Source organism: Solanum verrucosum, unplaced genomic scaffold, assembly GCF_900185275.1.
Source record: "Solanum verrucosum unplaced genomic scaffold, falcon-dt-bn FXZP01001278.1, whole genome shotgun sequence".
Classification (NCBI taxonomy): domain Eukaryota; kingdom Viridiplantae; phylum Streptophyta; class Magnoliopsida; order Solanales; family Solanaceae; genus Solanum; species Solanum verrucosum.
The window spans coordinates 432,969-455,936 of NW_026020317.1; the positions used below are offsets into that span (position 1 = coordinate 432,969).

At 31.0% G+C, this 22,968-nt stretch overlaps 2 protein-coding genes and 2 pseudogenes across 2 annotated transcripts; 3 read left to right on the plus strand and 1 right to left on the minus strand.

Annotated features, from left to right (window-relative positions):
- The first annotated feature begins 1,187 nt into the window (after positions 1–1,187).
- Positions 1,188–2,763, plus strand: LOC125835306 (cytochrome P450 71AU50-like). The gene is made up of 2 exons (XM_049514432.1): positions 1,188–2,066; positions 2,149–2,763. Exons 1-2 carry the CDS (start codon positions 1,188–1,190, stop codon positions 2,761–2,763), a joined length of 1,494 nt encoding a protein of 497 aa, XP_049370389.1.
- Positions 2,764–9,828: 7,065 nt separating this feature from the next.
- LOC125835309 (cytochrome P450 71AU50-like) lies at positions 9,829–15,213 on the plus strand. The gene is made up of 4 exons (XM_049514434.1): positions 9,829–10,041; position 10,186; positions 13,851–14,512; positions 14,581–15,213. The coding sequence occupies exons 1-4, from the start codon at positions 9,829–9,831 to the stop codon at positions 15,196–15,198; spliced, it is 1,494 nt and encodes a 497-aa protein (XP_049370391.1). The 3' UTR covers positions 15,199–15,213.
- Positions 15,214–20,498: 5,285 nt separating this feature from the next.
- Positions 20,499–21,316, plus strand: LOC125835310 (cytochrome P450 71AU50-like; annotated as a pseudogene).
- Positions 21,317–21,800: 484 nt separating this feature from the next.
- On the minus strand, positions 21,801–22,236 carry LOC125835266 (F-box protein PP2-B10-like; annotated as a pseudogene).
- Positions 22,237–22,968: the final 732 nt, after the last annotated feature.

A 22,968-nucleotide genomic window follows, 5' to 3' on the forward strand; every position in this document is an offset into this window, starting at 1 on the left:
AGTACATATTCCTTGATATTAGAGTGTCTAATAGGTACTAGCCATAGTTGAGGTATCTAAGTGAATTATGCGGATAACTTTAGGGGGCCGCAGATGACTTAAGCCAAAATAGAATATATAAAATCATGTACAACACAACAATGATATACCTTTCAAGTCTCAAGTCGTTTATGCCTAAAATACCCATTTCTTACATCACTGTTATAAAATTCCTATTTTTTTTCAAATAAGGTACAACATCATGGGACTCAAGAAAAATAATACTAATTCAAAGTATGAATATTAATGGGTAATGAACAAAACGAAATAGAATCACTAAAAATCGCCTCAATTAGAGCTTCCTAGCTCCCATAATGTCAAAAATACGTAATTCTTTTAAAATATAGCCTTTAAAAATCGTTGAGACCCTTTTGCAGAGACATCAATGCAATAATTCTTTTTGCAATGGTTCCAAAATCAAGATACGGATCTAACGGTTTAATAAATACTCTCTGTTCCTAATTGTTTATTTTTTTTTTTTGTCCTTAATTACTTGTCCATTTTGACAAATCAAGAAAGGACAAAAAATTTCTACCTATTATACCCTCAATTAATTACTTTGAAAAATGTAGAACTTTTTGAAAATCTTAAGTTTTTAATTCACCTACTTCATAATTAATAGGGGTAAAATGGTAAATTCACTATGACAATAATTATTTTCTTAATAGATATATCAATTCAAAAGTGGAGAAGTAATTAGGGAGAGAGAGTAGGAGCTCATTTGCTTTAGACGGCACAATTAAAGCTTAACACGTCAAAACATCAATCTTCGAACAAGAACTCAAACTGAATTTTATATTGATGAGATGATGATGATAACTCATTAACTGAACAACTCTTAATATTTTCAAGTCTTCTCTTCTGGATTATTAAAAAATAGCATTTGAAGAGATAATCAAAGCAGAGTAACTTGGTTAATTTTTATTGTGTGAGCTTTTGGCTTATTTTGTACATTTACTAGAAGGTTTGACCAAAACAATATACATATAAAACAAATGAACAAAAGTAATACTTTCTAACGTTACCAAACACACCCAAATTATTCACTGCTTTTTCTATGGTTCCTGCCATTATATAATTGAGATCTCTAGACCCTTTCCATTAATTAGAGCTCTTTTAGAAGCTAAAAAAGTTAGTAAGTATTAGGCATGGCTGTGATATGGGCAACACTAGTGCTTATTTTTATTGTGTATGCCTTTTATGAGCTGCTAAACAACATCCAGAATAGGAAAAGGTATCCTCCAGGTCCAAAAGGGCTTCCAATTATAGGACATCTTCACTTGTTAGGAAAAAATCCACACCAAGATTTCCTAAAACTAGCAAAAACACATGGTCCCCTTATGTATGTTAGACTGGGACTAGTACCTACAATCGTTGTCTCGTCTGCAGACACAGCGGAGAAGTTCCTCAAGACATATGATCATATCTTTGCTAGTAGGCCTCATAACGAGGCAGCTCAGTATTTGGCATATGGACAGAAGAATATGATAAATGCAAAGTATGGACCATACTGGCGCAACATGCGCAAATTGTGCACTCAACACCTTTTGAGTAACCAAAAGATCAATTCATTTCAATCCATGAGAAGGCAACAAGTTGAGTTTATGATCAAATCACTTAAAAATGAAGCTTGTGATCATCGCGTTGTTGTTGATCTTAGTGCAAAGATTTCGTCTTTGAGTGCTGACTTGACTTGCTTGATGGTATTTGGAAAGAAGTACATGGATGAAGATTTGGACAAGAGGGGATTCAAAGCTGTTATTGAAGAGGCTGAGCATTTAGCAGCAACACCACATCTTGGAGAATTTTTCCCCTTCCTTGGTGTAATTGATCTCCAGGGAATCACTCGCCGGCTCAAGGATCTTTCAAAGGTGTTTGATGAGTTTCTTGAGAAGATTATCGATGAACATGTCCAGTCTCGTGACCAGAAGCAATCCAAAGACTTTGTTGACACCCTGTTGGACATTATGCAATCAGGAGAAACAGAATTTCAGTTTGACCGTAGACATATAAAAGCTATCCTCGTCGTACGTTTATTTTATCCCATCTATTTACTTCTATTATATATATATTAGGTTTGTTTGTACTAATTTCCCCTTTCTATAACAGGATATGTTAGTTGCAGCAGTGGGAACTACAGCAACAGCTATAGAATGGATAATAACAGAGCTTCTTCGGCACCCTCAAGTTATGAAGAAACTTCAAAAAGAGTTGGAACAAGTGATAGGCCTTGAAAAAATGGTAAAAGAATCAGACTTGGAGAATTTGAACTACTTAGACATGGTTGTAAAGGAGGGCCTGAGGCTGCATTCCGTAGCGCCACTAATACCTCACGAGGCCGTGGAAGATTGTATAGTCAATAACTTCTACATACAAAAAGGATCCCGGATCATGATTAACTATTATGCTATCCAAAGGGATCCAAATATTTGGCCTGGGGCTGAAAAGTTTTTGCCTGAGAGGTTTGTTGGGAGCAGTATAGACATTCGTGGACGTGACTTCCAACTTTTACCATTTGGCTCTGGCAGAAGAAGTTGCCCTGGAATGCAGTTGGGGATAATCATTGTCCAACTTGTAGTAGCACAACTGGTGCATTGCTTTGATTGGGAACTTCCAAATGGTATGCAGCCTTGTGAATTGGATGTTGAGGAGCACTTTGGATTAGCAACAAGCAGAGAACATCCCTTAATGGTTATTCCTACTTATAGACTAAACAATGCTTAATCTCAAAAGATACAATAATAAAAAGTATATAAAGCAGAAATAATGGAGTTGGCTGAAATAGTTGGCCTTAATCAAATAAAAGTATAGTTGGTAAGGTCTACGTACATTCTACCCTCCCTAGACTCCATTTGTGGGATTTTTCATAGGGAACGTTGTTGTTGTTGTTGAAGTCATCTCTTCTGGTTTATAGAAAAATACTGTTTGAAGAAGTCTTTAACGAGAATTTTAGTTACTTGGAAGAGACAATCAAATTACTAATATACCTATTTCGTGTAGGAATACTTTTAAAGGTGTAAGGTCATTCGTAAGTACTATGCAGGCATTGTTTAGAAACATGGTTTTCAACCATTTATTTTGTGTATACACTAAGAGGTGGAGATGGAGGGTAGAGGAGAAAATTAACGTGGACTGTCACTTATAAAACTTGTGTTCTCTATTGGGCTATGTTGTGCCCAACTATTATGGATGATTCACCAACTAAGCGATAATGATATGACTTTTTAACTTGCTCAAGTTTTGTATGATAATTCTAGTACTACTATTTGTTTATTTAGGAATTTTGTGCATCATTCTAGGGTCAAGAATATAAACATCAAGCATCATTTCATTAGAGATCATGGCTTAAATGGTGATATTAAACTTCCGTTTGTAAACATTGAGTTTCTATTGGCTGCTAGTTTTGTCGAATTCCTACTTGAACAAAGCTTTTGTATTCTCAGAAAATCTCTCAGAAAATCTCTCAGAATTATTTCATACTAGTAAAATTACCGTGCGAAATTTAATATCACGAAATTTATAAAATAATACTTAAAATCTACCAGACATTAAAACTAAAACATTATATTATCTTACATACAAGATAACATAGTAACAAACATTAATAATGTAAAGGAGAATGAAAATTATTACATCTTATCATTTATCCTTAATAACATAAACATAAATTAATGATTGTAAAAATATATATCATGATCTGTAACATAAGCAATGGTGAAAAAGATTGAAATGACTGTGAAAAATTAACCTATACCTTTCTTTGAGATTGAAACTCCAAAGTGTTAGTGAACCAATCAATAGGAGCAAAGTACACAAAAAATTAATTGTGAGGAGGAGGGGGACATAAACAATGGTGTCAATGAGCCAATCAATAGGAGCAAAGTACACAAAAAATTAATTGTGAGGAGGAGGAGGGGGACATAAACAATGGTGTCAATGAGTCAATCAATAGGAGCAAAGTACACAAAAAATTAATTGCGAGGAGGAGGAGGAGGGGGAGGGGGAGGGGGTGGGGGATGGGGGTGGGGGTGGGGGATGGGGGAGGAGGAAGGAAGAAGAAGAGGAGGTGGTTCAGAATTTCCGTTGATTTAAAATGAGAGGAAATCCCTCTATTTATAGACAACAAAAGGTAGTGTGAACAAATGTTTATTGTGCCTTATCAGAAAGGTTACAACTATTTGGAAAAGTTGTAATCCTTCAGAAAGGTCACAACCTTTCATAAAAGTCGCAACTTTTCATAAAAGTCACAACTCTTCATTAAAGTTGCAACTCTTCATTAAAGTCGCAACTCTTCATTAAAGTCACAACTTTTCATAAAAGTCGCAACTTTTAATGAAAGGGGAATGCTAGTTTTGGAAATAAATAAATTAACAGGGAATTCTGGTTTGTGGTGGTGCCATGTAGGCGGACCTAAGGTTCTCTTATATATATATATATATATAGATCTGGAAACGTGTGTTGCACGTTTATCCCAAAATACTACATATAAATTTTGTATTGCAAAATCTATCATTGTTTCGATAGGAACTACATATATCTTCCTAATAAAAAGAATATACTTTTAACTATAAAATTGACTAAAAATGCATCAAGTAAAAATAAAGAACTATTGCACAAATTCAATATTCAAATGAGGATACTTAAATACCACATGCTAGGCTAATGTATACAAAGCAACAAACAATGGTAAATTCTCAATAATAATAACAACACAACAATAGAAAGTTGTACAATAACAACAACCAAGAAACATAAAGGTTAAACTAAACAAATAAAAAAAAGACAAGAGAAGAGAGCATATAGATTTTCTCTTCTTTTTTTCAATTGGTTTAAGTGGGTACATTATTGTGTCAAACATCACTATTTATAGGATAGCATTGAGGAACACGAAGAGTTGTGATAAATATGATATTAATCCATTTGAGATTATCGATGAGAGATGAGAGTAAAAAACATAATGAATATAATAAGTGGGTGTTACATACATTTAAAATTTAAATGTAAATTTATTAAACAATTTATGTAAATTACTATTTAATAATATTAATTTATTAAACAATTTATGTAAATTACTATTTAATATTTAATTTATTAAACAATTTATAACATTTAAATGTAATGTAGAAATAAAACTGTAATCTAAGGATAAACTATGTAAAAGAATTCAAATATATTAAATGTGTGATAGAAAATCATTATGACTAATTATTAAAAAATTCATTGTAACTATGATTATGCAAAAATCATCACTATTACTATGTGGAAGATGTAAAGATTGTTGATTTTTTCTTGCTAATAATAACTTGCAATTTAATAATGAGTATTGAATTGTAAGTCTAGTTGAAAATAAGAGTATTAATTACCATAATACGAACAGTCAAAATTCATTGAATCCCAAAATAAATATTAAATGAAAAAAATAATATTTTAAATAATTTCAAGAAAATAAATTAATACTTAAAGGGCATTTTCGTAATTCAACTTTTGACTTAGATTCTTCCCACTTTTAGTAATATATGATATTGGAAAATATATTTGGCAGGACACTTTTTTGGCACGAAATGGCAGGACCTTACTTTTTCAGAGTAAGGTCATAATTTCGCAGAAATGGAAAGGGTGATAGGGTAAATTCATTTTTTTGTTGTACCCAAAATATCCTCTAAAGTAAAACTACTAAAAGAAAAGTCTTAAATCACTAGATGGTTTCAAGAAATTACACTATCCAAGAAAGAAATATTTATTTATATTCACTCTCTTCCAACTTTTTTATCTTTCATTGTTGTTTATTCTTTCATTCTTCTTCCTTTTTAGTATCACTTGTTTTTAAGGAGGAAGGAGGGGGGAGGGGGGAGGGGGAGGGGAAATAAGGTATATTCATTAAATTTTAAAAACATTCTTTAAAGTAATATTTATTAATTTATTGATTAATTAATACCTCTACAAACTAATAACAATATTTTACAATTTCAATAATTATATTCCACGTTGAGAATAACACTACTAATTTTCATGAAATTCAAAAACATTTAATGAATCCATTATTTTCTAGTTAAATTATTATTTTTATAATATTTCCTTAAGAGTATTAATTGTAGTAATAAAGTGAGAATTTTTTTAACCTAATTTTATTTTTATTTAATGAATAAACAAGTAATTTAATATATATATATATATAAAAAAAAAAACTAACTAACACAACTAATATGAGATGGAGAAAGTATTGAATTGCGACGTAAAAGAAATTTGGGAGTAAATTCCTTAGATAATCATCCATGTTTGGAAATTTGTCTTGTAATCACTTTTGTTTCTTTTAGGACCACAATATCACCGAGTTATTCCTATTTTCCTCAAAATATAAACCTCACTCCTAATGAAATTTCATGCCATGTTATTATTATTTTTAACAATAGAATAAAAACATTTACCTCGCCCTTGAATTTTATAAAAAGTAACAAAATTTAAATTTAAAATTAACTAATATTTATTATTTATATGTAAATATTTAAAAAAGTTATTATCTTATTTAGTTGAGTACGTTATATATATATATATATATAAATCTTCATTATAAATCGTTTAAGAATAAAATATAATGCTTTTATTCCTAAACTCTTCTGGTTTGTATCCACTTCTTGTTTAAATGTGGTATATATATATACACACAAGATGATGTGACACCTCTCTGAGGCCACCATTCATATTTATCTTTTTTTCTCCTTTACTTTTGATATTTTTCTTTATTTTCCCCTATTTTCTTAATTAAAGTAGAATAATTGAATGTAATTAAGGAAGGAGAATGCATGATTGGAATTTGGAGTGACTTCTCAACTATTCATTAATAAATATAATAATTAATATAATAACTTTTACACAATAAATTAGTATGATTGTTAAAAATATTCCAATTTCATTAATTTTTTTATTCAAATTTTTAATTTTTTTTAATTTTTTATTTGTATAATTTATTAGAAAATCTAAAACTATTTCTTGAGATTCATTTAAACAACAATGGTTGATATCTATTTTCATGAAATAGTTCCCACGTAACTATAGACATTAAGCACTATTTCCTCTCTTCTTTAATTTGTTTTTATTCCTCCTTTATTTGCTTTATTAAAAGTCTTACATTCACAACTCATTTATTCCATATTCACTCTTAATAATATTCATAACTCCTAACTATTTAATTTAAAATTTAAAACACCTTATGGTATTCCATCATTTTATCTTTGTAAGTATGATCATTCTATTATTTCATATTTGAAGTAGTAATATATATATATATATATATATATTTTTTTTTATTTTTTAATGTGGCATTATATTTATGTTTTAATCTTGAAGAATAAAATTTTTCAATGAAGACCGGCTTGTGAAATGAATACCGATACCGATAAGGGTTCAAAGAATTATGAATTGATGAATCGATTTATTGAATTTTTTTTTTTTTTATAATGGAAGTTGTAAAATGATGTTGTATTGTATTACTTTCTCCTTTATTTATTTATTATATATTTTCTTGATATCTTTTTAGCTTGATTTTTACATTATTTATGTAATTGTTATTATTAAGAGCATGTATAAGGTAATTTATGCTCAAGTTATTTGACATTTTTTTCGTCGAGAATTTCTTTGTGCCCTTTTTCTTATTATAAATGACAAATATAACTTCTAATATTTTAAGTTTGTCTAATTTATTAATATATTTATAAATAATAACTACTCATCACTCATATCCTTTAATTTTAGTCTTGATAATTTCATAACTTACGAGTATAGTTTAAATTATTTTCCCTTTTTGATATACTTATTTTTTATTTGACATGATGGGAATATAAATATATATCATACATAAAACAGTACCATATTAACAATTGTTTATATTTTTTGTTTTATATTATTATAATTAAATAATTTATTTTGCATTGATGAATGATTTATTGAATTCATATTTATTTGATAATGGAAATTATAAAAGTGATGCTTGTATTGTATTACTTTCTCCTTTATTTATTTATTTTTTCTTGAAGGAAGACTTAGATGAATATTTTTTGAAGCATAGTTAGGAATTACTTTTACTAGAGATTTTTTTTTTTACTTTGACTTGTAATATATAGTAACTTAAGTATACATATTGACAACATTACTCATTTAGTCCTCTATATCCTACTTTTTATTGTAAAACATAATTAATATTACTATCTTATTTCAATCAAAAAATTATGAGAATAAGTTATATTTTATTTTTCTCTCAAAGAAAATTGAAGATGAAATAAATTATTATATGACATCATTGCTTATTCTTATGCATATGTAACAATTTGTTTTTTTCGCTATTCTTTTCTTGCTTGAAATGTATTTAAAAGTTTTCTTTTCATTTTTTATTGCTTTGTGAATATGATAGTGTAGATTATTATTTTTATGTCTTAGCTACATAATTATAAAAATCTATACATAATTATAAAATCTATGCCTATATATTATTTAAGTGTGGTCTTTGATGAGATTGTAACATGACACGTCTTTTATGCAATCAATTTATTTATCCTTTTTCTTATTTTTATGATTTTTACCCATTCTATTGTTCAGTCATTTATTTATTTTTACAAATAAAATCAATGCACAACAATTAATTTACTTAATGTCATAATAATATTATATATTAAAGTTATGATAACTCATGTCTCTTATCTTCTTTATAACTTCTACTCTTAAATATTATTGATAACTCCTATTTGTTTCATTTTATAATTTTTAAAAAATTTCTTAATATATAAATAGTAAACGAATGTGATGAAAAAGACGTAACGTGGAAGTTCAAAAAAAAATTAATATCAAAATTGGTGTTATCATAAATGATCGAGTGCTCAAAAGATAGATAAGATTTAAACAAAAAAATGTATTGTTTTCAACTTAATACATAGATTGTTGTTTCAAAATATGACCTCTAAATTGTTTGTTCTACCATATGCATATAAAGTCTATTTTGCATATGTTTCATATGAAGGCAAAAATTTACATTGTCTTTTATGTCACTGGCTTGAATATAAATATTCGTACTATTTCATTATAATTAAAAATTATCAATTCATAGAATTATTTTTATAAATGATAAAATAAATTAATTTATTAATTTTCATTACAACCGCGCGAAGCAAGAATAGTTTCACTAGTGTATATATATATATACACACACATATATAAAGAATAAAATGAAAAATATTTTTTAAAAATACAATTTTTTAATTTATTTTTTTAGGGGGGAGGGGTGGTAGGTGGTTAGGGTAAGTATGGACTAAAAAAATGAAAATTTAATTATAATAAATTTTAAATTTTTTTTTTGTGGAAAGCAGGGGTGGGACAGTCAGGAGTTGAGCGGGGTAAAAAAATTGAAAAAATCTAATTAAGGTGTGCCATGTGAATTCTCAACTATTCAATAAATAATATTATATTAAAACACATGGTTAATAGTATATCCTAATAACCAATAGTATATCTCCATATGATGTTCATCATGATTCATGACGAAACAATTCCTGATATAAAATTCAATGAATTCCATCCATTCAAGTCGTCTCTTTTGAATTATAAAAAAAAAAAGTATTTGAAGATCGAGAACGTGGCTTATTTATTGTGTAAGCTTTTAGCTTATAATATTTAGTGTTCTAACATTACCAAACACACCCAAATAATGCATTGTTTTTTCTATGGTGCCACATATTATATAATTCATGAGATCCTTTCAAGTAGAGATAATTTAGAAGCTAAAAAAGTTGGTAAGTATTAGGCATGGCTTTGATATGGGCAATACTAGTTGTTATTTTTGTTGTGTATGCCTTGTATGAGTTGCTAAACAACATCCAGAATAGGAAAAGGTATCCTCCAGGTCCAAAAGGTCTTCCCATTATAGGACATCTTCACTTGTTAGGAAAAAATCCACACCATGATTTCCAAAAACTAGCCAAAACACATGGTCCCCTTATGTATGTTAGACTGGGACTAGTGTTTTACTTAAAAAGAAATGTAAAAGGAAGAATGACTGAGTTTTCGAAAAATTGATTAAACTTATAGTTTAAGAGAAATCGATTTTCCAAAAGAACAGAGTCACCACTTAATTTTTAATAAAAATCAAGAAAAATATTAAAGGGTTTTCAATAGATTTAAACAGATAAAATCAATTGAAAATAAAAAGGGTCCGAAGTTCAATGTACATTCCGAGAAGGTGTTAGGCCCCCGGAATGCCCGCTAACTCGCGGTTGACCGGCGATTTGACCAAAATGATTTTTGACTAATTTTGAAATTTTAACAAAGTAAAAGAACTCATTTACTTTAACTAAATATTTTTAAAATTTAACTAAGTAAAGAACACACAACTTTGACTAATTTTGAAAGTTTAATAAAGTAAAAGAACTCATTCATTTTAACTAATTATGAAATTTTAACTAAGTAAAAAACAACTTATTTATTTATTATTTTTTACCAAGGGGGAATAGCTAAAAGAAAATTTTTAAAGGGAAAACCTCAAGTGTTGACGGGACCACTAAAAATAAAACTAAGCATGGAACATAAATATAAGAAATCCTATTACTTATTATTATGATTATTATTAATTGTTATTTTTTAAAGGGAAGTAAACTAAAGAGGGATCATCCTAAAGGGGAGTAATTTAAAGTGACAAGACTAATGAGAAAAAAAACAGAGCTAAGTATAAAATATTTAATTTGTATATATATATATATATATATATATATAAAGAAATGGCCATCTTCGGGAATTTAATTAAGTTGAACCATAATTAAACAAGTGGTTAGTCAACATGATAAACATATAAGTAAGAGCAAAGGGGAAACAATTGAATTTGGGCCTTGGGCTCAAATTCTCAAATCTACAAAAATAAAATAAAATAATAACAATTTATTGGGCTTTTGGCCCTTTCCCATCTTCATTGGATACACCAAATGTATATTTACATTTGGTGTATACACCATATCTACTGCTGATTCTTGAACTTTCGGTTCTGTATTTTTATTTGGATTTCGTGTTTCTGCACTTTTCAACTGTGTCTTCACGTTTTGACCTGTATATCATATTTTCCGACTGTATATCGATGTATACAAAAGGTATATCAGTCTATTTTTAGCTTTCCGGAACCTCAAAACCCGATTTTCAGCCCTGTATTTTAGCTTCGCTGAACCTGCTGGCCCGATATGAAATATAGAATTGGGCCTCTAAGGCCTAATTCACGAAATGCAAGGAGAAAGAGTCTTCAAAGACACGGGAGAAGCCGGTTTATACATAGAAAAGAACACAACAAAGATAGAAATTAGAAATAGAGCACAACTTGAATCTATATAATAGGACTAAGACAGATAAAAAAAATGACATAAGGCAAAGTACGCATGCTATCAATTCACCACCCATATTAATGCAAGATGACAAAATGTGCATACAATGTTTAATGGACTTTTACTTAAACTAAATTGATCCCCACATGATGAGTGAGACATCAAATAATAGTGATAACTAAACTATTAGATTAGCAGTGATCAAGCGGAATGGATTTGAGCATAATCACTTGGATAAAGATGCGGACAAAGAAAACAATTTTCAATAACAAAATGGGGGAGACCATAGAAGTTGATGTCATTAAAAATGCAATGTGAAACTTAGCAAAGAGAATAATAAATCCATATATAGAATAGGCTTAAGCAAGTTGAACAAAGTAGTAGGCAAAATTAGCCAAATAATGCTACTGCTCGCTGGAATTTGGCAATGAATAAGAGATGTGATTTTTATTTTTTTTTTAATTTTGTTTTTTAGCATTTTCAGAACTAAAAAAAAAGTAAAAGGATGAACAAATAAGTAAAATAAAAAAAATACAACAAGTGAATAAATAATAATAAAATAGAAAAAGGGCAAGCATGGGCATACAGAGAATTGTAGTAAGCTTCAACACGAATTTGCATACAGAAGCACACATTCAAAGCCAGACGCAAACGAATTAAAACTCAATTTGCAGGGCCAAAATATTTCTGACATGAGACTCAATCACCGCAAACCATTACAAAGAAGAAAAGCACACGACTCGTGCTTCAAAGCACATACAAGAACAAGACACCAATATATTTTGAAAAGATTTTTATCTCGAACCAAATGTGAAACATGACTAATTCGTCACATACAAGCTATATTGCGAATAAATAGAGCATGAAAGGGAATCAACAAGGTAGAAATAATCAGCTATAGATTCAAGGCAACAAATATAAAACACTAATAATTTGAAATATTGATGTCTTGCTCCGTACCTTCAACTTGAGATGAAAGAATTAAGGACACGGCGTCAAATACTCATTCATTATTACAGATTCACGATGAACAAGAACAAACTAGGACTTAGAACGACACTTTGAAATCAATCATGACTATACTAAGAGAGATAAGAAGGTAGGACGACACTCAGGAACCAGCACTCCAACATCTATATACATATCTAGACCATATTCATAACTAGAAGAACTGCAATAGTAAAAAATGACGAAGAATCCCCACTCCTACCGACGACCAGAAGCAAATGAATATACTCGAGAGACAATACCAAGCTTACATGAGAAGGAAAAAGCTAAAAAAATATCAATTAACTAGGCAGAAAGCTACACTACTGACTTAAACCCAACACGAAAACGAAATTGAATTTTTATCATTTAAACAGATCGATAGTCAAGCATCGAGCACACCAACATATTAAGCTTAACTGAAACACAAACTAAGATCAGGAGTTACCTTCAGAGGGGCAGCGAAACCGAAGACCACGAGCAGAGGAACAACAGCTTCAATACCACGACGAGATTCCGACAGGCTTTGCAAGCAGCGATGCACAAAAGCAAATCTCTTGTCGATTCTGGCCTGAATATATCTACTGATTTTATGTATGGATTCTTATATTTATATATATGTATTTTTTTCAACAACTAAAAAATCTCCCCTGTCTTCTCTAACGATTTCTCTAACATAAAAAAATTTTAAACTCCAAAAAAAATTCCCCCCTATGCAGATGAACATAAAAGACGTTATATAGGGGAAAATTAGGGTAGGTTTTGGGGGGAATTCGGGTAGAAATTTAGGGTCAATCCCGAATTCAAAATTCGAATTCTTTCACCGATTTGGAAGTTGTTGAATTAATGTAAAGGGCTTTGAATTGAATTAAAATTAGGCCCAAAATAAGGTTGATAATGAGTTAGGAAGGGGAGTGAAAGGATTGCCCATTGAATTTAAGAAGTTAACCAAATTGAGTTGATTTGCAAATTTGGTTTAAAGTTCGGATAAGACGAATTAATATTAATTAAGTAACGAGTTTCTTAATCTTAACGAAATAAAATAATTAACTTTATTATAAACTAATTAATTTAACAATATAAACGACTAAATAACCAAATGTTTAAATAAAGCTAAAATCCTTTTGAGATAATTTTTGAACATTCATAAAATATAATAATTAGACGCATAATTATATAATAATTAATTTAATTATAAACTAACTAATTAGCTCAAAATTGTAAACTATTGAATAACTAAACAAACTAACCAAATATTTAATTAAACAAAATATTTTGAGACGATTTTTGAATATTTATAAAGTTCAAAAGTATACACATATTATTTAAAAATTATAAGGAAGTGACAAACCATTTAAAACTAACTTGAAAAATATTTCGAATTTTATAAAGTCAATTATTTAAAATTTTTTTATAAAGTCAAGAAACTCGAAAATTAATTATTATCGGGGAGGGTCAAAATTGGGTGTCAACAACTAGTACCTACAATCGTTGTCTCGTCTGCAGACACAGCGGAGAAGTTTTTCAAGACATATGATCATATCTTTGCTAGTAGGCCTCATAACGAGGCAGCTCTGTATTTGGCATATGGACAGAAGAATATGATAACCGCAAAGTATGGACCATACTGGCGCAACATGCGCAAATTCTGCACTCAGCACCTTTTGAGTAACCAAAAGATCAATTCATTTCAATCCATGAGAAGGCAACAAGTTGAGTTTATGATCAAATCACTTAAAAATGAAGCTTGTGATCATTGCGTTGTTGTTGATCTTAGTGCAAAGATTTCGTCTTTGAGTGCTGACATGACTTGCTTGATGGTGTTTGGAAAGAAGTACATGGATGAAGATTTGGACAAGAGGGGATTCAAAGCTCTTGTTAATGAGGTTGAGCATTTAGCAGCAACACCAAATCTTGGAGATTTTTTCCCCTTCCTTGGTGTAATTGATCTCCAACTCACTCGCCGGCTCAAGGATCTTTCAAAGGTATTCGATGAGTTTCTTGAGAAGATTATCGATGAACATGTCCAGTCTCGTGACCAGAAGCAATCCAAAGACTTTGTTGACACCATGTTGGACATTATGCAATCAGGAGAAGCAGAATTTCAATTTGACCGTAGTCATATAAAAGCTATACTCTTCGTACGTTATTTCATCCCATTTATGTCCTATTATTAGATTTGTTTGTACTAATTTCCTTTTGTTAACAGGATATGTTAATTGCAGCAATGGGCACTTCACCATCAGCTATAGAATTGATACTAACGGAGCTTCTTCGGCACCCTCATGTGATGAAGAAACTCCAAAAAGAGTTAGAAGAAGTGGTAGGCCTTGAAAGAATGGTAAAAGAATCAGACTTGGAGAAGTTGAACTACTTAGACATGGTTGTAAAGGAGGGCCTGAGGCTGCGTGCCGTAGTGCCACTAGCGCCTCACGAGGCCATGGAAGATTGTGTAGTCAATAGCTTCCACATACATAAAGGATCCCGGATCATGATTAACTTTTATGCTATTCACAGGGATCCAAATATTTGGCCTGAACCTGAAAAGTTTTTGCCCGAGAGGTTTGTTGGGAGCAGTATAGACATTCGTGGACGTGACTTCCAACTTTTACCATTTGGCTCTGGCAGAAGAGGATGCCCTGCAATGCAGTTGGCAATTGTCCTTGTCGACCTTATAGTAGCACAACTGGTGCATTGCTTTGATTGGGAGCTTCCAAATGGTATGCAGCCTTGTGAATTGGATGTTGAGGAGCACTTTGGGTTAGCAACAAGCAGAGCAAATCCTTTAATGGCTATTCCTACTTATAGACTAAAAAACAATGCTTAAATCTCAAACGATACAATATGGAGTTGGCTGAAATAGTTGGCCTTAATTTAATAAGATATGTGCAATGAAAACCATTTCTTCTCTGCTTTACTGGTCATGCTATCTCTCAGACTACACTCCTTGTAATTTGTTTTTCTCTTTAGTATTTGTGGAGCTAATAAAAGATTTATTCGTTTCACAATTTAATACGAAATACGTTGTGGAAATATCATGGGTTAACTAGCACATAATCACAAATAAATAGAAAAAAGAAGAAAAATAACACAAGGACTTGATGAGGTTCGGCTAGGCCTAATCCTCCCAAGCAAGAGCATAGAGAGTTTTCCACTATGCCTTAGAATCCCCAACTACATCCCTATATATAGATCTCAAGTAGTCTCAAACCTATAAGTAAAAGGTTCTCCCAATCCTAGGACAATATATAATTTCTCAAATCTATTAGGACAAAGGATCTCTTAAACCAATAGAGATTATGAGTTTCCTGAAATACATAAGGAAAGAAGTCAAGACATAATTAACAAATCTTCCCCTTGTCTTGAATTCCCTTCATCAATAGTAACATATCTCTGTCTTGTCCTCAACCCTCGAAAGGGCTTACTGAGTATTGTTGTAACACTCAAAAAATTTCTAAGCTAAGACCTGAACAATTCTTCGTATGTGTATAGACTCTTAACAAATGATTTACTAATAATGCATAGGTGCTAAGATAAGTTTCTAAGCGTGGGAAGTATATTGTATGTAAATTAGGGTCATAAGGAACCTCTAACACTAAGTTGAGTTCAAAGATTCTCTACCAATTAACTTTTTGCATAAGATAATGCAAGGGCCAACTTCAAACAAGCATATCTCTTATAATATTAGGAGTTATGTGTCTTATTACCCGTCACATTAAAGAAAATAATCTTCTTTTTAACATCACCAACCATTTGTAAATTTGAGTCTAGAATAAAAGTTATTATTGTTTTACCCGAAACACTCTAGTTTAAAATTTTCATTAATACAACTCTTATGTTGAGAACTTCAAAGAGTTTTGAAATTGACCCACGCAACCATGAGTCAAACTACGACTCATACATGTATGACCCGTATATCTTTATATACGAATCTGTATATCAGTCTATACTAGTTGTATATTTGTTTTTTTTTTTTTCAAATTGTATAAAACACTATTTTGAGCTTCACTTCTCACTCTTTTGAATACCCCAACAGCCCCCCCAAGATCTCTATTCAACTCTACTAAATCTTGGTAAGTATTTTTCATAGAAACAACTCCATGTGGCAAAAAATTACAACACATAACTAACATATGTAACAATTCCAACTGAAATTGCATATAGAAACACATAACTTCACTCTTTAAAAATGGGAAAATACATAAAAAATCCCTTAAACTTGGCACGAAAACTTACTTTAGTACTTTAACTATACGGATATTTATTTACCCCCTAATCTCATTTAAAGTGAATAAATATCCCCCTTAATGCTGACGTGGCATAAAGAAAATAATCAAGCGCGTCTTTCTTTTTGATTAAAAAATTGGTCCCACCAGTGGTGGAGCCAAGATTTTCAATAAGGGGGTTCAAAATTCGAAGGAGTAAACATACGAACTAGTCTAAGGGGGTTCGACATCTATTATATATATCTAAAAAATAATTCTAACCATGTATATATAGTAATATTTTCCGCCGAAGGGGGGTCGGATGACCCCCTAAAGACATGCTGGCTCCGCCCGTGGGTCCCACTAATATATGTATTATATAATTAAAAAAGAAAAAAAAATCACCCACCCGGCCACCCCTACTTTCATCTTCTCCAAATCCACCCACCCCCAATCCCCTTTTTCTTCTTCTGCAAAACCCCCCAGCCCTTTTCACTTATTTTGAACCCCTTATCTCACCCCCTTTCTTCTTTGAACACCTTCCATTGTACCCTACCTCACCTGCATCTTAATCTTCATCTTTTTTTTTTTTAATTTTCAGATCTACTAAAGAGAGAAAAATCATTAAACTTTGTTCCGATCAAACTTGAGATTTCTGTCAAACAAAAGAAAATTTCATTAACACATTTTTATGATTCCAAAAATTATGATTGTTGTATGTCATGAAAAAATAAGGGTTTTTGAAGATGGAATATTGGAAAGAATTTTTTTTTTTTTTACTAAAGGATCGAATTCATCTACATTTTCAGTTGATTTATTTGTCCTCAAATATCAAAGAGAGCAATAAATCGGTAAAAAATTCAATGTAGGTCCATATTTGTTGCAATCTCACATCAATGGATATTGATAGAAAATGTATGAGAATTTTTTCAAAAGAAATTGGTGAAATTGTTAGAAGATATTGAGGTTGAAAATAGAGAAGTCATTAGTGAAAATTAATGATAATCAAGCAAGAACTAAGAAAACACTAATGGAGGTGTAATGTAGTGCATCCATTGGTGAGAGAAGGGAAAAAAAATTAAATTTGAAAAATTGATTTCTGACATGGGAGAGAGAAGAAGAAGGGAAGGAAAAAAAATAAATTTTTAAAACTGATTTCCAACACGGTTCTGACGTGGCAATGATGTGGCGTTGATATGGCAATGACTTGGCGCATGTGTAATATACTTGCTATTGTGAGACTGGTTTTGTATTCTTAGGGTGGTATTTATTCACTTTAAATGAGATTAGGGAGGGTATATAAACACCCGTGTAGTTGAAGTACTAAAGTAAGTTTTCATTCCAAGTTCAAGGGTTTTTTTTTTATGTATTTTCCCTTTAAAAATCAATTGAAATTTTTTTTAAAAAAAAAGTGTTGGGAAAAAAAGCCACGTAGATGAAATTTAAGATCTAGTTAGCATTGATGTGTGTTTTTCAAACTAATGAGTGATGGTTTAGATGTGATTCTCACACTCTCAACAGTTTAAGTATGACACTAACAAATGAAAAATTTAAGTGTATCGTTTACACTTAACTCAAAAAAATATGTCAGCAAAAACAAAGGGGGATACTTTCAAATATATACAATAAAATAATTGATTTACAAAATATATAGTCATAGAAAGTATAAACTGACGCTACAATATTGCTTGCAAAAGTTAATAGAAACTTGTGTACACTAACTATAAATATAGCTTGCCTAAAGTCATAGAAAGTTATATACACTGACTATAAAATATAATTTACATATACATGAGTTATACATTGACTTATACATTATGGTACACTCCAAAAGATGAATATAGGCGTCTGGACATGCGATTTTACGGTGATTTCATATCATGAGGTGAAATCCAAATTCTCTAAAAATTATGATTTGGGATTTTTCAGATGCAAAAATTGACCCACGACTTTATATTTTGTAAAATAAACTCACATTTAATTTATATATATCTACTAGACATTTGTTTCATATGTAAATTAAATTTATAATCCATATCATTACTTTTTAAACCGTTTATATCTTATATAACGATTATTCTCGCCAATAAAAAAATATTTTTATTTCAAATAAATTCTTAATTTACCATTTATATTCACCAAATTCATTATTTTTATCAAATTTATCACTACCTCATTCAAATTAATATTTAATTAAAAAAATCATTATTTTGACAAAACGCCAGAAGATCGTCTTCTACCTTTAGCGGGTCCTTTTGACCCGTTTGCAGACCCGTCCATTTTCACCATATTAGAACCTGAAAATCATATACAAAGGTTACGAAAATGTTAAGAAAAAACTGTTTCCTTATGATTTCTAACACTAATTTGCATTAAAAATTCAAAAATTATCGATCCGAAAATTAGAAAACACATTTTTAAGATTCATCTTTAGAGTAAAATTGTAGCGAAAAATAGTGAATCGACTTAACTCCCGCCAATCACCATTGTTGCAGAAACATTTGTGCTTAGGTACCCTAAAATTGGATCTGCTCTTAGGCCAGAACTTTGAAAGGTCCCAGGGATATGGTGTGCCTTGCTGAGTTTTACTCTTTTTTGGCTCGCGCGAGATAAAACTAGGATTAGGGTGTGTTTTGGTTACGAGGGAAAATGTTTTCAATTTTTTTTTTTTTTAGAAAATAAGTGAATTTCTAACTTATTTTTTCGATGAGTAGAAAATATTTTTAATGTTTGGTTGCTGAATGAATTTTTTAAAGAGAATATGGTTTATTTTTTGTATGTGGGATACTTGGAATAGAAAATAATTTGAAATCCTATTTAGTGGATGTTCTATAAATTAGACAATTAATATAATATATTTTTGAAATACATAACAGATAAGAAATACATTTTTGGCATGAAATACAATTTTTTTAAAATACAAACTTTGATTATTACCATGATTGTGAATTTGTATGTGTTTGATGACGGGAGTACAAATTTTGTCGAAATTTTAAGAAAGAATATACGTTTTTGATAAATATATACAAACCAATGTTGTATCACTTCTGAATGAACATGAATTTATAAGTATATGGATACAAATATACATCTTAAATAACTACAAATACATTTGGTATACATATTGAAATGAATACAAACTAATAAAGAAATAGAAATGCCATTGTACAAGCCCAAATATGAAAATCATAATGAATACAAATACACATATCAAACATATTGGAATGAATACAATCAAGAGTAAATTTTAGAAATAGCAAACATAAAAATCATATTAGCGCTCTATAACTATAGTTTTGTTATTTGCGCTCCATATCATACATATCTATCCATTGACAACACTAGAATTAGTAATACTTGTACAACTTTCTAAACCAAATAATTCAAGTAGTTTCTAGAAAGCCTTATAGCAACTTATTCCCAAGGCTTGCTATGCTATCAGACACACAACTTGCAAGTAGCTCATACAAAGGTAGCCCAGTTTGAAATATGGTTCATTTAGTTATCTTCTGACTTTGTTTGAAAGCACCATATCTTCCCTTACCTTGATAATGACTACTTCTCCTCCACATTAATTAGGGAAGACATTTTCCAAAAATATTAATTTCTAACATTACCAAATCAGCCATTATATGATTGAAATCTCTCGACCCTTTCAATTAGACATAATTTACAAGCTAAAAATAATTAGTCATGGCTTTGATATGGGCAATGCTAGTGATTATTTTTATTGTGTATGCCTTTTATGAGCTGCTAAACAATATCCAGAATAGGAAAAGGCCTTCCCATTATAGGACATCTTCACTTGTTAGGAAAAAATCCACACAGAGATTTCCAAAACCTAGAAAAAACACATGATCGTTGTCTCGTCTGCAGATACATCAGAGAAGGTCCTCAAGAATATCTTTGCTATAGACAAAAGAATATGATAGCCGCAAAGTTTGGACCATACTGGCGCAACATGCGCAAATTGTGCACTCAACACCTTTTGAGTAACAAAAAGATCAATTCATTTCAATCTATGAGAAGGCAACAAGTTGAACTTATGATCAAATCACTTAAAAATGAAGCTTGTGATCATCGCGTTGTTGTTGATCTTAGTGCAAAGATTTCGTCTTTGAGTGCTGACTTGACTTGCTTGATGGTGTTTGGAAAGAAGTACATGGATGGAGATTTGGACAAGAGGGGATTCAAAGCTGTTGTTAACGACGTTGAGCATTTAGCAGAAACACCAAATCTTGGAGATTTTTTCCCCTTCCTTGGTATAATTGATCTCCAGGGACTCACACGCCGGCTCAAGGATCTTTCAAAGGTGTTTGATGAGTTTCTTGAGAAGATTATCGACGAACACGTCCAGTCTCGTGACCAGAAGCAATCCAAAGACTTTGTTGACCATGTTGGACATTATGCAATCAGGAGAAGCAGAATTTCAGTTTGATCGTAGACATATAAAAGCTATCCTCTTCGTACGTTATTTCATCACCTCTATTATTGTACGATTTAAATTTGTTTGTACTAATTTCCTTTTGTATACAGGATATGTTAATTGCAGCAATGGGCACTTCAGCAACAGCTATAGAATGGATACTAGCAGAGCTTCTTCGACATCCTCATGTGATGAAGAAACTCCAAAAAGAGTTGGACCAAGTGGTAGGCCTTGAAAGAATGGTAAAAGAATCAGACTTGGAGAAGTTAAACTACTTAGACATGGTTGTAAAGGAGGGCATGAGGCTGCATTGAGGGAAGATCTGTTCACAAAAAAAAGAGTACAAAGCAAAAAAAATATACAGTTGGCTTCCACACGATTGCATCTTATTTCCTGAATAGATGCTTAACTCAGTTTTCACTGGCTTCCGCAAGTTTTCAAACCTTGCAAGCAATTTGTAATATGATTTGTAGAAGAAAAATCAATTCATTACATGTTATGATTACTGTCATTCATATTGGCTTCATTACATACGAGATAGATTCAAGTTATGAACACACTTTCTCCTGTTTTCATCAGCAATCGACCCTCCTCTTGAACACACATGGCTGTAAGTTCATTAATAGATCAATTATTCTATCTTATAGTGGATCACACTGTCAAATCATGATAAATGAGGTAACCACTCATTGAAATATTTCTACAATCTTGAAGTAAAGTTAGCAAGTAGCCATAAAATATCACTGTTTATATCAAGAAAACATAAGTTACATATTATAGGATTGTTCAAATTTTTCTTCATTCTGGTCTAAATTCAATTCCTTGAACAATAAGGCCACGTTTTCCATGAAGCTGCGTAATCTCCATCAATCGCGCTTCAACATCTTCATCATCTCCTGTATCATTGATAAAATTTCCCAATTCTATTTCCATCCATCCATCAACTCTTTGTGGACATTTCAAGTTGCGTCTCCTAACATTTTCTCCAACTAAACTCACCCTGCTAGCTCGTTCCTCTGCTTCTTTTTTAGCTCACGCGATTCACAAACCTAACAAATGCATTAGCATTTTCTAGTCCCCAATGTTCCTCTGCCAATTTGAACATTAAATAAACAACATATTTGGTTCTTTTTGACAACAATTGTGTTCCAATCGTGCCTCCTATGTCTAGCCAAAATACTCTGTGGAGATGAGCCACTTCTGAAAATCTGTAAAATAAAATGTATTGTCTCATCAATACCTGTATTTAACGAGTATAAGCTATATATAGCTTCGATAGTTAGTGGCAAAGGCAAAATTTTCACTAGGAAAATCCAAAAAATAACAAAAGTAACCAGCAATAAAGCTTAGGAAATTCAACATCTAACATACATACATATGACCTTTCATATGCACTTTTTTTACGAACGGATAGCTCATGCCAACAATGTATATATATATAAAGCTGAATATAGATAATCTGATGTGACATCTCTCTATGACCAGCATTTCTATTTATCTGTTATCTTCTTTTTTTGAAGTTTTATATTTGTTTTCTAATTTTTATTTGTATTTTAAAAATAACTGAAAGCATTTGAATGAATTCCCAATTACGGCAAAGTAGTTGGGGATCCTGGACACTGGAATGTGGTGCGAGATAACAGAAAAAATATAAGCAATAAGGAGAAACATGATAATCACATGACAGTCACTACAGAGAACTCTTTTGATGCTCTCACGCAAGAGGAGATCACACAGGCAGATTTCAACATAGGCAGCCATTCCAATAGTAAAACAAAGCAAGACAAGGGGGTGGAAAAGGAGCAGCCCATTTCAGCAAAAGAATGGGTGACCAGGTCCTTTGGACAGGTTTTACAAGGAGAAGCCTCGACATCTACAATTCCTCTGCAGCATGACAATATGGATCAAAATCAGCAACACAATACACATGAAAATGAGCATGGCAATGAAAATCATGAATCAGTTA

Coding starts and splice junctions, on each gene's coding strand:
- LOC125835309 (XM_049514434.1), top strand. CDS start 9,829: ATGGCTTTGATATGGGCAATACTAGTTGTTATTTTTGTTGTGTATGCC. Junction 14,513..14,580: donor ATATAAAAGCTATACTCTTC/GTACGTTATTTC, acceptor TTTTGTTAACAG/GATATGTTAATTGCAGCAAT.
- LOC125835306 (XM_049514432.1), top strand. CDS start 1,188: ATGGCTGTGATATGGGCAACACTAGTGCTTATTTTTATTGTGTATGCC. Junction 2,067..2,148: donor ATATAAAAGCTATCCTCGTC/GTACGTTTATTT, acceptor TTTCTATAACAG/GATATGTTAGTTGCAGCAGT.